At 46.9% G+C, this 15,984-nt stretch overlaps 1 protein-coding gene across 1 annotated transcript in view; it reads left to right on the forward strand.

The window, feature by feature from the left end:
* LOC147901234 (uncharacterized) overlaps window positions 1-15,984 on the forward strand; it is a 242,280-nt gene that overhangs the window by 123,954 nt on the left and 102,342 nt on the right. The window contains exon 8 of the mRNA XM_087376453.1: window positions 1,450-1,549. Within this exon, the coding sequence (XP_087232579.1) occupies window positions 1,450-1,549 (100 nt within the window). The remainder of the gene's footprint in view (window positions 1-1,449; window positions 1,550-15,984) is intronic.

Here is a 15,984-nt window from a genome sequence, read left to right on the forward strand (position 1 = left end):
TATCTTGCTGTTGCTAGGGATGATGATGATGCTGAGATTGACATATAGTCGACCATCGGCATGACTATGTTGTACTTAGGACTTAGTACTGCCATTCTGCATTTTTGCATTTTTTGCATTTTGCATTTTGCATTGGTATGGATGCTCGTTTAGTAGCTCCACTACCACAGCTCGTTGTATTAGGATTTTCACAGTCTGATAGACCCATCGGTCTTCCGAAGACTTTAATAAACTTTCTGTCTTTCTTTCTCTCGCTTCTCCACAATGTGCCTTCACCATTACCATTGTATTGGCTAAGTCTAGCTTTTTGAACGTGACTCTTTTGCTTGTCTCATGGCACTTTACTCAACCCTTGGCTAGTCTTGTCTCAATGGCAACTAAGCCATTGCTTTGCCTTGCACATAAAACTTTTCTAATATGCTTGGAGAGATGACATTCCCAGAACCAGGGTCCCAAGCCCACCTTTAATATTTCAAAAGGCATGTGGCCCATCATCACGCAAATTTGGTGATTCGTGTGCTTGAAATTTCGAAAGGAAAGAACCCAGCAGCTTTATGCTGGATAGTAGAAGAGGAATCCAGAAGGAGATAGAGAAAACATGGAGCCTTCATTAGCTGAATTACACCAATGGTATGAGAAGAAAGTGGAATTTGTGTCAAGAAAACGAGTGGAAGGTAATATTTATGGAGCATTTTCTTTCTGTTTTCATGCCTGAGGCACCCAGAGTCCTCAGGTTCCAATGAGACTACTATTCTCAACTCTACTGAATTTCCTTTCGAATTATTGTCTTCACTTAATCCCTTAATAGTCCTATCTTCAAGGGGGTTCATTGTTCACCTTAAACCCCGGCCATCTTCCTCCACTCCACCTATCTCATTTTCAGTACCTGTTTCTTCTTCGTCGCCATTCCCGCCTTTTGGAAAGTCCTCATTCACTTATTGGAACTTTGTAAAGAAGTGAAGAAAATAGCACTGTCCCACACTCTAATACACCTAAATGAATTGATAACCATCTAGCATCTTTTCAAGAGCACACTTTTATGCTGGAGACTCTATCTCTAGTATCTTTCTGATTAATAAGTCATATTTGTAGATGCAATGGAAATTGATATCTAATTTCTATTTTTGAAAGCAAATACATGTCAACATTGTATGTTAAATCTTTGGACATTTTAAGGTGTTTAAAGTTTGATACTCATTGGGCTATCATTTTAATCTTATGAAAATGTGTAATAGCCAGCTAAGTCAAGTGTGCTACATCTAAGAGAAATATTTCCATTTGATCACATGCACATCTACATGCTATAAGTAAGCAGATACAAAAGTAGCTTTTGAGATAGTTGTAGCTACCAGGTACATTTTTGAAGCGATTTTGTATTATGAAAAGGCATTGGTTGGTGGAGTGTAAATTGCTGACTTAAGTTCCAATTGTTGAAGCAATCTTTTGTAGGTGTGTAAGGAGATCGGACCTCCAGATATCATATCCCGTATTGTTTTGTTCACATTTTACAGATAGAGGGTTTGTTTGTCCAAGTAATCTAGTGTGCAAGGTAAATTCTCATTGGAGTATTTTGTTTTAGTAACCTTTTATTTTAGGCTTAAATATGCAAACTGAGGTATTTATGCATTGTTGTTTCTATTTGCTGGAACTTATAGTGGCCTTGAATTTGACTTTTTTAGTGAAATTACTTACTTCAGTAGCATCATAGGTGTCTATATAGAGGCAACTGTTAATGGTTAACATTACATAAAATAGAGGGAAGAGGAAGAGCCCCTTCCACCCTCTCTTGGGGGATCGGACTCCATATCCAAGGATTTCATTGGCTTGCTATCCCATTATGCCCACCCAATGTGCATTGCCAAGTGGCTTGGATGTTGTTTCTTGACAAATGTAGCCACTCTCTCATCAACCTACGCACCCCTTGTGAGGGGCCGCCATGAAGATCCATCAATGAGACAATTGCCATGGTCCTCTTGTGAAGGGCGTGTTCCTTAGGAGCCTCTTGTTCAATGTTATGCTGCTTCTTCTAATGGCTCTACTAGACCCACTTAGGATGGTAGCTATACTGCCTTTTTATTAACTTTCTGAAGATTTCAAACTCAAGGATTGACCAACTGAAAACTACTATATATTATTTCTTTTTTTATTGGCTCAGCATGTGGAATTGCAGGTCTATGACAATCTCCCAAAAATTAGTGAAATCGTGAGGGGATCTCATAATACTTGGCATGTATAAGACTTACATTGCTTCAGCAAGTGCACAGATGCCTACAGGTCCGACATGTAGCCAACCTAACTATGACAGATGCACAGTTGATCTATGGTGGATGCATGACTTCCCTACTTATGGAAGAAGAACCTACAAGAAATTCACCCATTATCAAAGAATTTATGGTGGATGCATTGCAGATCCATGTACAACCTATACACTCAGTATCCCACCCAGTGTATAAACTGTGACAAAGTGAATGATAAATAGACGGATTTTTGGGTATTTTCCGTATACCAACTATTTTTTTTTTCAAGAAAAAAACTTCTATTAAGTAAGAGAAAAAACCTGCGAGAGCAAGCTCAAAGCGGAATACATCATGAAATCATAAGGATAAATTAAAAACCCCCTCAGAATGAGGTGGAAAACAACCATGGCTGAGGCTGAAAGTGCCACCTCAACCCTGTAGTAGTCTCAGATAAGAAAGGAGAATCCTTCCATTCCTTGAAGAAAGAAGCCCTCCTAGCTGAGGGTGCACGGGAGTCTCCCTGCATACCCGTCCATACGGCCATCAAAGTATGTACGGTGTCTGTCCAGATTGTCTGTCCAGATACTAGCCAATGTGTGCGAGGGATGAACCTGAGTACCTCCAAAGCCTCTGTGCATCTGGCTCTCCAGATATGCCAGGATGCTATGCTTGCTAGAATCTCCCAAGAAGTATCCACAGAGGCATGTACAGCTGTAAAAGGAAGGTGTGGTACCACATCCAACGAACATGACTCAATCCGATGACGTCGAACCGAAATGGCCCGAGAGGAGTCAACTCTCTCATAGAAAACCTGAGGTCCTGTAAGCGAAAGCCAAGCCACTGAGCCCCATGTCATAAAAAATGGGGAGTGGGCAAAGTGAGTGAAAATCTTGGCTACCCCCATCCAATCATCCTCGCCTGTCTGCAATCCCATAAGCAATGCTGAATAGTCTCCGAAGCAGAAAGGCATCGAGGGCAAGTAGGGTCGGCTCCGAACCTGGACCTCCAAAGGTTCACTGCAATCCCACCATGGATAGAAAGCCAAAAGAAGATAGTGATCTTTCTATTCCTGTGGGATTTCCAGAGTCTCCTCCAGAAGCACCTCTGCAAATCCGCAGTGATATCAAAAGTCTCCCAATGAGGAACTCTGGAAGGTCTCCAACCTCTACTACTGAGCTGATATCTCCTGGCATTACTGACCGTGTAACGAAAGAAGGGGATGCTCTTCTCTCGATGCCCTGCGCCAATCCACTCCCACTCTATGGGGTCCCACTGCAAATACCTGATGGGAACTCCCCCATAGAGCCAGAGCCTCCAAGACCCGGTGGAGAGTAGCCGGGGGTCTGGGTCTAGGAACCACTCTGAATTCGATCCCTGCACCAAAAGACCTACAACCCTAATAGGCTGAAAAGCAGACTCAAGCAAGATGTCCTCTGTGGACCTGAGCAATCTGCCACCATCCTGGACACTAAAAACCAAAGCATCCTCCTGTGCATCTTGAAAGGCCAAAACCTGAAGCGGAACACCGCCTCTCGAAAAAGTACCTGCCCAAGTGGAGGAAGTGAGTGGCATATCATCTGTGTCTACCCAAACCTCTGGAAGGGCTGCCTCAATCTGCAAGATCCTCCCTGCACTCCCTCTGAGATGTCGTGTCAACCTTGACTTGGCCTCCTCTGGAAGCCTGCAGAAAGCTTTCCAAGACCCCATAGAAGATGCAGGTCCCCTCTCCCACCTGGACCACTGCATGTATAATGAGGCACCCAGTGGTCTGCCATGATCATCTAAAATACTGTCATTCCACATGATGGGTTGCCTATCAATCTCTTCCCGAGAGAAAGGAGGAATCCTCCGAAGAGTGCTTCTGAAACTGGCCCAAGCTTTCAGAATGGCAACCATGAGAGGGGACGAAGGTGATCTGAGGTGTGCTCTGGTGAAGATCCACCTAACACTGCTCATCCAGTCTTCTCCTGAAGAAGGTGTGGACGTCTATATGCTGCTGATAAGAAAGTCCTTCCACGGTTCCTGCCCTGGCATAAGTCCCCGCACCACCATCTTGCAAAGTAAAGCTCTGCACTGTAAATCTGGATCAATAATATTGAGACCCCCTTCCTGTGTAGGGAGGATGAGGGTCTCCCAAGCATAAACAAACAAACCAGGCCGTGGCCAAGAGGACTTGGTTGACCACCACAACTCTAGAGGCAAGATCCAGCTTGGCTGAGCTCCAAAAAGGAAGCTTCCTTCTTATGCTCTCCAAAACGGGAGCAAACTGCTGCGTGGTAGAAATATCCAAGCCGACCTGGCAGCCCAAATACCTGATAGGCTCACCCCTCTGAACCGAAGTGAAGCCCCCAAACTGGAGTGTCCTCATCACTGATCCAAAAGCCATTGGATTTATGCCAATTTATCTGCGCCCCTGCTGCCAAGCAAAATAAATCCAATGCTATTTGAGGATTACAGTTTGACAAACCCTAATTCCCTGATATTTGTATTGAAAAGTACCCTCGGACATTGAGGGTAGATAAACGATGCTGTTGCTTCCCGCCCTGCTGCCTCGACCTGCCCTTATACCCCTAGCCTCCCCACCACCTCCTCTTAGAAAGTACTATACGGGATCCTGTATAGACCCCCTCTACTGACAATTGCTTGTCACCCTTCCTCTCTCACCTGCTTCCGTACAGCCTCTCCCACTTCCCTCTGCCTCTCACTCACTTCTGTCCATAGAGTTTGAACAAGATTCCAGTACGCTGTTGTTTGGTTGTCTGTCCCCCCCCCCCCATCATCTATCTTCCACGTGTCCACTTTCTCAGTGATGCTTCTAGAAACTGTCACTATCATCAGTGATGACTGCATTGATCTCCTCGATCTTCACTTTTCCTTTATCCTCCCTTGAACTCTCTTCCTTCTCATTTGCACCTCAATTTGCATTATTTTTCTTATCATTTTTCTCCCTTTTCAGCTTGTAGCAATCCTTTTTCATGTGGCCCTTCTTACCACAATGGTAACACTCAATGGACCATGCCCTAGATTTGCTACAAGATTTCCCCCTTTCTTAGGACTTCCCCCGGAACTGTGATATGTTCCTTTGCACAATTAAGGCTGCATTCTGCTTGTGGCCATCCATAGAATTTCGTCTAATCTCCTCATCCAACAAGCTACCCACAATATCATCAATTTTCAGTAGTCCAAGCCATTAGGTGTACAAACACGTGACGAAGTTTAAGAAAATTAATGCATCATCTACCACAGTACACTTGGAATGCAAATTGCAAAGTACAAAAGACAAACAAAAGCAAGATCCTCTCTTCTGGTTGGGCTTAATACATTCGAAATGGCTTTTAGAGATGTTAGGTTGAAAACCTACTGGATTTCCCATCAGAGGATATTCTAGTTATGGATATTGAGTCATATCTTGTGGATGTACTTAAGCTAAAAAGGTGGAAGAGGTTGCAAAGAGTAGCAAACTAAAGTATTATTGTACTCGCATCAATCCAACGTGTTGGGAAACATATAAGGAAACATCAGGGTACACCCAACCACATATTATTTCTCATGCCACCCCGGGAAGGCAAGCTAGCACACGTCTTGGCACTCGCTCCCATGAATTGGTCATTGGAGCCGAGCAGGGAGTGATATAGAAAGAAAAGATCGAGTATGCACATTGTGCGAAGGTCATGACATTGAAAGATGAGGGGCACTTCACAGTCACATGCCCAACCTATGCCAAGGTTAGAGTGCAATTTCCCGCATTGATTATCCAATGTAGCAATCTATCCCTGTTTCTTGAGATCGGCCATAGAAATCCCTATATTGTCCTCATCTCTTGACCTTTCGAGCTACTGCTCCTCCCCGCTCCCTTGCTGCCCCCTCTCCTTCAGCCCCTCCCTCAGCCCCCTCCCTCGGTCTCAGCGGCTCCCCCTCCCCCACCCTCAGCCTCTCCCTTCCTCCCCCTTCTCTCCCTCTCAGCCCGCCCCCTCACCTCTCAGCCCATTGCCCCCTCCCCTCCTCTCCCTCTCAGCCCTCCGCCTCCCCTCTCAGCCCGCTCCTCCCTGCCCTGCTTTCTCGCTCCCTCTACCCTGCTCCCCTGTTCCCTCTTCCCTACTCCCCCGCTCTTTCTACCCTGCTCCCCTCACCCCTGCCTCTACCCTTGCCCCCACCTCTACCTCTCCCCCGCTCCCTCTACCCCGCCTCTACCCTTCCCCCTGCCTCTTCCCTCCCCCTACCCTTCTTCCGCCTCTACCCCTTCCCCCCGCCTCTACCCTCCCCCTACCCTTCTCCCGCCTCTACCCCTTCCCCCCGCCTCTACCCTTCCCCCGCCTCTACACCCCTCCCCTCCACCCGCTCCCTACCCCCGCCTGTACCCCCCCGCCTCTACTTCCCTCTCCTCTACCTCCTTCTACCCTCTCCTACTCAGCTGCCCGCTCCCCTCTCAGCCCGCTTCCCCTTCCTCGCTCCCCCACTCACTGTACCCTGCTCCCTCCCCCCGCTTCTGCCTCAACCCTCCTTCTACCCCGCTCCCTACCCCCGGCATTTTTTTTCCTTCTTCCTGTCCCCCCTCTTCCTTCTCCCACAACGTTTTTTGGAGCGGAAGGAGCCCCAAAAATGTCCAAGTCGGCCTCCTCACCTCGATTGGCAATGGATATTCTGTCAGCCAATCCTACTCCACCTCCACCGGCCGCGAAAACTATTACCTTTTCTAAAGACGAGTTGCAGCAGCTCAAGAAGGACGTAGAGATTGAATGCTCTACCACGTTGCTCGCACGCATCTTCGGGTCTCACCCTTCCAGATCCCAAGCCAGAGACTGGATGCTTGCGGGTCTCTCCCCAGACCTCACTCCACGATTGTTAGATGTTCGTCTTCTGGGACGAGGTTTTTTCCAGGTTGTTTTTGACACTCCAGATGCTACGAGCACTGTGCTCAAAGCTGAGTTTTTACACCTGGGACACAAGAAGATCTTCTTTGACGGCTTGGATATTGGTTTCGACCCAGTGGAGGCAGATAAGGAAATCTTTTCACTCTTCATCAGATTTCTCGGGCTTCCCCTGGTTTACCATCGACTTCTTTATGTTATTGGGGAGCATTTCAGCACGGTTGCTGAGATCCCACCCCTCCCTGGGTTGCCATTGACTACAGCAGAGGCAACCAAGGCTGATGGGGTACCTAGAGTTAGGGTCCTTTGTAAGGATCCTAATCTCACGATGGACCATGTTATGATCCAAATTTATAGTGCAGAGCTTTACTTTGCAAGAGGGGACTTATGCCATGGTAGGAACCATGGAAGGCCTTTCTTATTAGCAGCATACAGACGTGCACGCCTTCTTCAGGAGGAGACTGGATGAGCAGCATTAGGTGGATCTTCACCACAGAACACCTCAGATCACCTTCGTCCCCTCTCATGGTTGCCATTCTGAAAGCATGGGCCCGTTTTAGGAGCACTCTTGGGAGGATTCCTCCTTCCTCTCGTGAAGAGATTGATAGGCAACCCATCATGTGGAATGACAGTATTTTGGATGATCATGGCAGACCACTTGGTGCCTCACTCTACATGTAGTGGTCCAGGTGGGAGAGGGGACCCGCATCATCTTTGGGGTCTCGGAAAGCTTTCCACAGGCTTCCAGAGGAGACCAAATCTCAGTTGACAGGACATTTCAGAGGGAGTGCAGGGAGGTTCTTGCAGATTGATGTAGCTCTTCCAGCGGATTGGGTAGACATAGATGATATGCCACTCACTTGCTCCACTTGGGCAGGTACTTTTACGAGAGGCGGTGTTCCTCTTCAGGTTTTGGCCTTTTGAGATGCACATGAGGATGCTTTAGTTTTTAGTGTGCAGGATGGTGGCAGACTGCTCAGGTCCACAGAGGACATCTTGCTTGAGTCTGATTTTCGGCCTATTAGGGCTATAGGTCTTTTGGTGTAGGGATTGAATTCAGAGTGGTTCCTCGACCCAAACCCCCGGCTACTCTCCACCGGATCTTGGAGGCTTTGGCTCTACGGGGGAGTTTCCATTAGGTATTTGGAGTGGGACCTTGGAGAGTGGGAGTGGATAGACACAGGGCATCGAGAGAAGAGCATCCCCTTCTTGTGTTACACGGTCAGTAATGCCAGGAGATTTCAGCTCAGTAATAGAGGTTGGAGACCTTCCAGAGTTCCTCATTGGGAGACATTTCATATCACTACGGATTTGCAGAGGTGCTTTTGGAGGAGACTCTGGAAATCCCATAGGAATAGAAAGATCACTCTCTTCTTTTGGCTTTCTATTCATGGTGGGATTGTAATGAACCTTTGGAGATCCAGGTTCGGAGCCGACCCTACTTGCTCTCGTTGCCTCTCTGCTTCGGAGACTATTCAGCATTGCTTATGGGATTGGAGACAGGCGAGGATGATTTGGATGGGGATAGCTAGGATTTTCAGTCACTTTGCCCACTCCCCATTCTTTATGACATGGGGCTTAGTGGCTTGGCTTTCTCTTACAAGGCCTCAGGTATTCTACGAGAGACTTGACTCCTCTTGGGCCATTTCGATTCGATGTCATTAGATTGAGTCTTGCTCGTTGGATGTAGTACCACACCTTCCTTTTGCAACTGTACATGCCTCTGTGAATACCTCTTGGGAGATTGTAGCGAGCATAGCATCCTGGCATATCTGGAGAGCCAGACGCACAGAGGCTTTGGAGGGTACTCAGGTTCATCCCTCGCACACATTGGCTAGTATCTGGAGAGACCGTACATACCTTGATGCCCGTATGAACGAGTATGCAGGGAGACTCCCGTGCAGCCTCAGCTAGGAGGTTCTTTTTTCAAGGAATAGAAGGATTCTCCTTTCTTCTCTGAGACTCTACAGGGTTGAGGTGGCACTTTCAGCCTCAGCCTTGGTTGTTTTCCACCTCACTTTCAGGGGGTTTTATTTATCCTCATGATTTCATGATGTATTTGGCTTTGAGCTTACTCTTGCGGGTTTTTTCTCTTACTTAATAGAAGTCTCTTTCTTGAAAAAAATAAAAATCCCTATATACTAGGTATCTTTTTATGTCTCTTATACAAGAAATCACGACAAAATGCATAAGAATAGGACCCTTTGATCACAAGAGACTATGTAATGTTTTTGCTAGGTCCCATAGGTCATGTCTCAATGGCCTCTTGAGGACGCTAATATATCATCATCATCATCATGCCTTCCATCCTGACGCTTTCCTTAGCCCTTAACCTCTTCTTTAGCACCTTCTAGTTGTGCAGCGGCGGCGGCAGATAGTATTTTATACAAGCTTCAATTTGGCCATCTGTTTCAGATTTCGATGGTTTTTTAAAGACAATTTATAAGAGGACATTGATGTGGAGAGTGCCACCACTCTCTTTCCATGCATCCATGTCTTTCACCCTTTCAAAGCCCAAGGTAGATATTGGATGCTGGCAGCCCTTTCTGGGGTCTTTTTGTGCATATTTAGGATGTTTGAATCCTAGGGAGGGTTTCTTTTAGGTGGTCTTAGATTTCTTTCAGACCAACTCTTCCATTTTGGTGGCTAGCCCTTAGCTCCAGAAAGATACTTCCTACACCCTTTTAACATATATTTGATCCAATAAAAGAACAATCTCCATTTTCATTAGATTCCTGAGACTTCCTCAAGTGTATTTAATCTCTTTCTATCCTTGGAGCCTTTTTTGATGTGGTTTGTATATGTCATCCATGGAAGATCCTCTCCCATGGTGAGATCTATATTGAATAGGTAAAGTTCGAGTGAGTCAAGGTCTTGGATGTCTGGCTTGCCATATGCACATTGCATGTGTGTTCGTGACTCCAGTTCAAATGTGTATGACTCCTCATGGTCATCTAGTTTGGTTATGTCCCCTCTAGGCCCTCCATCATCATCAATCACGTCAATTCACTTGCTAGTCACATGGTAGTCATCCTCTTCTTCTATATCATAGGGGTCATAGTTGTTGGTACCATTGGTATCATCTTTCCATGTGGTCTCGTGATAGCCGTCATCCTCTTAAGTACCATCGATGCCATCATGGTCATCCCCCCCTGAGTGACACTTGTGACCTCTATTCTTCATGTTGAATATTGACCAACGGATGTTGACCCACCTGAGCTTCACCACTACCTTACTTGGTACTTGCAGACACACCATTCTCTAGGACATGTGTGGATTATTGTAGAGACCAATGGGGATCCTGTCATAAGATAGTTCACCTAGACTTGGTGAAGCAAAGTCACATCTTGTGCATCCTTGAATACATCATTTCAGGAGGACTATCCAACGCAGAGAACCTTTATTGACCCCAATCATAGAAAATAAAATTTTATTTCATTCATTTTATGCATAGCAAGGACAGAGAACCTGTAAATGACCCCAAGTAGTTGCTGCACATAAGAGTGCACATCCTGATCCAAAGAAGTATGTCGGTGAAGAACAAAATGTCGCGATGTGAGTCACCAAGATCGGAGTAGAGACTCAAATTTGAGCAATTATGCCCAAAGGAGGCAAAATGCCCAAATGAATGTACCAAATAGTAATGAAATTACATCAATTTTGGGAATTCCCCAAAAATTTTACATGAGTCTTCAATTATACCAGAAGAATGAAAAAGTCAGAAAAGCCCTAAATTTTGAAAATTAGGGTTTCTGTAAAAATTAGGATTTTCAAAAATTTATTGTTGCAGGAAAGTGTCCTAGCAACACTCAGGAGCCCTCTGATCATGAAAGTCCCAAAAAATACAGAGTATCCAACCTGAAATTTCAAAACTCGACTTTTAGGTCAAAAAACACAGTTTTGACTAATTTTCTCAGATTTCAGCATTGGATTTGCTGTTCAGAGTGTCATCCAGTAGCAATAGATACGGGAGACTGTAGAGGTAAAGGCAGAAACTGAAAAACGACCTCAACCAAACCCTAAATTGTCCAAAACAGTGTGGCAGCTGGTAGAGAGGCCAGGAACTTGCTGAAAAAGGGGTCGAGAGTGAAGTTATCGCGATGAAGAGCTCCAAGATAGCAGCTTTACCAATGGTAGGAGCTCCAAGCTTGAATTTGTTGAAGAAGAGTAGCTCATGGAGAGGCTAGGGTGAGAAGAGAACAAGATGGGGAGAAAGGAGTGGAAGGGAGCTCGGTCATGGAGGAGAGGATGGAGGAGAGATTGAGCATGGAGAAGGAAAAGGTAGGAAAGGAGGCTCTGATACCACATGAAGGTGCATGGTGGAGAGGGAGAGAGAGAGAGAGAGAATGATACTCAAAGAGAGACATAATGAAATGGAAATGAAATAGCACGAGCAATGAACAAAATGAAAGTACTCACATGTACACCAAAGAGCTTGTAGGCTTGATACTTGATTGATGTGACAAGTGACAAGTACAGCTCTTATATAGAGAGCACACACACACACATATGAATACCAATGCATATGGGATAACTCCCAATGTGACACGTGGCATCCATAGGACACACACTAGAACTCACTAGAACCGACTCATCTTGACTCCATTTCCTAACATCCAAGCCATGTCGATGTCATGTGAAGAGAGGCGCTGATAGGCTTTGTCTGAGGGGGGGGTTCCTAACACTTACTGAAGGCCTAGGGCCACTGGTGCGAGAAGCAAGACATGCCAGATGGTTCGTAGGTGAGTGCTAGTCGATGGTGTCAACTATGTGCAAGCGGTACAAGTGTTGAAGTGATGTGAGCAAGAAGAACACCAAAGCGGATCAACATCATAAAAGCCAACCCTCGACATGAACTGAGCAGAACTTCAACCACATGACACACGGTCCATTGTACCAGGTGAAGGGAGAGGAGGGGAGGAGAACAGAACGAGAAGAAATCTTAGAGAAGAGAGTTGAGAGATGGGAAGTAGCATAGCTCTTTAGGAAGCAAGATGACTGATACACCCAGAGAAGATACACACGAGGCGAGCTCTTGACTCCCCCTCTCACTCCCTCCTCACGCCTTTCGCCCCCTGCTCGAATGTCCCCCCTCCCCCCCCCCCCCTCCTCTGTTTCCCCCTCTTCACCTTCTCCTCATCTTCTCCCCCATTGGAAATCTCCTTTCCTTCTTCCTATTGGATGTCTTCTTGCATCCTTAGCCATTTCACCGTTTGTGGACTGCTTCGTCCTTGATGGCTTCTGCAACACTCCAGCCTGTTCTGAGTCACTGAATCCCGTGCTTCATGTGTTGTCCTGTCTATTTCATGTGCTCCTGGCACTAGTTGGTTGCGAGGGTTGGTGCACCACCTATACCTCTTAATTGTTGGACTGCTTCCCATGTGCACCAACAAGTACCGCCTGTGCGCCTGTGCCCTCTGCTAGACTGCTTCCCATGTGCACCAACAGGTGTACCCCTGTGCACCATTGTGCCAGATTGCTTCACTCTGATCAACTTTGACCATGGTTGGTCGAGGTTGAGGTTTGGTTCTCTTCAATCATGTATTGCTCCCGTCATATCCAAGTCATGTCCATGTCCAAGTCATGTCCAGGTCTTGTACAAGTCATGTACCGTCAAGTCATGTCCAAGTCAAGTCAAGTCATGTCCAAGTCACGTACTGTTTGCTCCAGAGTGACCAAGATGTGAACACATGTGAACACGATGCGACTAGGTATGACCAAGGTCTAACAACCTTGGCATGTTGCTTAGGTGACCATGATGTGACCCAGGTGTGACTGTTGGTGGGAGTTCGTGACCAGAGACTGAGAGTACAGACTGAGAGTACAATAGATTCCCCGCCACTATCATTCACCGTCCCGGTGAATGCCTGAGGTTCTGTGTGAGAAAATTTTAGGTATAAATTGCAAATAAGAAAGTGACCTTGAGTTTGACATTCCTAAAATTGAGAAAGAAGGGGCCCATGGCCTTACAACTCCAAAACTGGAAAACAATTGGCTCATGGCCATACAATTGCAAAACTGAAATGAAAATGGCTCATGGCCATACAACTCCAAAACTGAAATGAAACTGGCTCATGGCCATACAACTTCAAAATTCCTTTATTTACATGAGAACTGCAGAATCCAAATGCACAGAGCTCGGAAAAAGAAATGCCGAAATGAAAGATCCAGGAGCTACTGCTTGCTGGATGAAGGTCACGGAGGGGGAGGGGGAGGGTATGGTGGGTGTGCTGATGTTCCGGGGGTGGTCTTTGCCTCCTCCTCAACTGTGTCCATGAGGTTGCGGATGTCCTCGTATTTGGATTTATATCTGTGGTAGCCCGACCTGTAATGATCACATCTAGATTTGAGTGCAGAATTTTCAGTTTACAGCCCATGGGAGTCGTCCTGCAACTTGGAATGTGAAACTTGGAGACGGTCCTTCTCCTCGAGAATCTGCTTCATCTGACTCTGCACCACCTCCACCTGTTGATCCACAGTATGCTTGTCCTCTGCCGGTGAGGTGTATCTGTCCTGTAGGGCTGCAAGCTCCCTCTGGATCTCAGCCTGTTGGGTTGAATGACTGTCCTCCAAAACTTTCTTGCTGGCTGTCCACTCTGCCTCCTTCGCTGCAAGACACTGCTGAAACTCATCCTGCTGAGCTTTCCACGCAGCCTCCCTTGCCTGTAGAGTTTCTCCTCACTCCACTTCCTTCACCTGTAATGTTGTATCCCAATCTTTATGCATGCTGGCTACTTGCTTCTCATGTTCCAAGCGGAGGTGTTGCTTTTGTGACAGAAGCTTGCAAACCTGACCCGTAGTATTAAAGAGGGAGGCACCCATCTGAATGAAGCTATCATCTATAATGTGTTGAGCCATATGAGGGAATCTTTTAGCCCATGCATACCTGTCCCGATAGGTCATTCGGTCAGCCATGTCGATGAGTTCGCCATATTCCTCAAATGCTGCTTTCATCCCTTCTTACTCAGGGTCCTCGAGAGCTGCCACCGGAGCCAGTGTGTCGATGTCTAGGTAGCAACTTGGAGCTCGGGATGCTTTCTTGTTGGAAGCGAGCGTCTCTTGCAAGGGAAGTGTGAAAATTTGGTCCAGGCCCTCCTCCTCCATGCAAACAGGAGACCGCTTCCGCTGTAATGCATACGGAAGCCGTTTGTGTTATTGGCTCTGTTCCTCTATCTGGGCCTCATGGGTGAATAGATCCCCTGAGGAGGATGTGAAGTAGATATCCAACATATCATTCTGAGGCAGTGGAGGACAATCAACTTGAAAAGGTATCTTACCCCCAGCAAAAATAACCTCGCCAGGTCGAGTTTCCAATGGGTCCTGTTCAGCAACCTCCATTCGAGTTTCCAATGGGTCCTGTTCAGCAACCTCGCCAGGTCGAGTTTCCAATGGGTCTTGTTCAGCAACCTGACCCGTAGTATTAAAGAGGGAGGCACCCATCTGAATGAAGCTATCATCTATAATGTGTTGAGCCATATGAGGGAATCTTTTAGCCCATGCATACCTGTCCCGATAGGTCATTCGGTCAGCCATGTCGATGAGTTCGCCATATTCCTCAAATGCTGCTTTCATCCCTTCCTACTCAGGGTCCTCGAGAGCTGCCACCGGAGCCAGTGTGTCGATGTCTAGGTAGCAACTTGGAGCTCGGGATGCTTTCTTGTTGGAACAAGGGAAGTGTGAAAATTTGGTCCAGGCCCTCCTCCTCCATGCAAACAGGAGACCGCTTCCGCTTTAATGCATACGGAAGCCGTTTGTGTTATTGGCTCTGTTCCTCTATCTGGGCCTCATGGGTGAATAGATCCCCTGAGGAGGATGTGAAGTAGATATCCAACATATCATTCTGAGGCAGTGGAGGACAATCAACTTGAAAAGGTATCTTACCCCCAGCAAAAATAACCTCGCCAGGTCGAGTTTCCAATGGGTCCTGTTCAGCAACCTCCATACTCGGATCAGGGATCAACCGTCGAGACACCCGGGGTGGTGTCTTCGCATCACCAGTGGCTCCCAAAGTAAGATTCAAGTTCAATAACCTGTGTCGCTCTGATGCCTCTCCACCATGAGATCCCAAGGCAGAGGTCCCTGCTACCATAACTACTGTCGATGGACCCCCCTGAGCTGTGGGGCTGATGTCCGTATCTATGCACCCTACTGACCCTGATGTGATGATTGGAAGGGGGATGGTCATGACTGCGGGGAAGGTAAGTGGTAATGTCATGCCATGGTGGGTGAGACCTGAGGAGGGCAGAGAGGAGTGACCGGGAGACTATCATCAGGGAAATCAAAATCTGCCTCGAAGGGGATGGATGGAGAGGCAACTCCTACATGAGCAACGGATGACAAAGCTCTAGAGGCTGGCCCAAGAGGGGATGGCTCAAAAACATATGCTGCAGATGTGGGTGGAGCAAGAGTGGGTGTGGAGATGGGAGAGGAAGAGGGGACCGAGATTGATGCAACAGAGGCCGAGGATGCTAGGGCTGCACTAAGAGCCAGTGAAGCTGATCTCAAGTGGGGAACCATAGGGGCGGAAGGAGGACGGTGAGGAGAAGATGAAAGAGTGCAAGGGTTGCAGCCCGCCACTGGTGCAAGAGGTAGGTGAGGTGAGGTCCACAAGTACATGTGTGTGTGCCTCTGCATGTGCGATTTCGAATAGTGGCCCGGAATGTTGAATACAAGAGGGATGCAAAATCATACTGAGTAATGGTGACGAGAGCATTCAGATCAGGACGGATACCTTTTGTGATGTAGTAATGCCCGGGTGTTGAATAGAAGCAAGTGAAGAAGTAGCGAGTGATCACTGCTTCTCTGCTTCCACCTTTCAAAACCTTTTTGCAATCATATCCCCTCCTGTTGGGTTTGCACTGTGAAAGGAATGAAAGGAG

This window comes from Dipteris shenzhenensis, chromosome 6 (genome assembly GCF_047967505.1).
Source record: "Dipteris shenzhenensis isolate YYH24624 ecotype China chromosome 6, Dip_SZ_1.0, whole genome shotgun sequence".
Taxonomy (NCBI): domain Eukaryota; kingdom Viridiplantae; phylum Streptophyta; class Polypodiopsida; order Gleicheniales; family Dipteridaceae; genus Dipteris; species Dipteris shenzhenensis.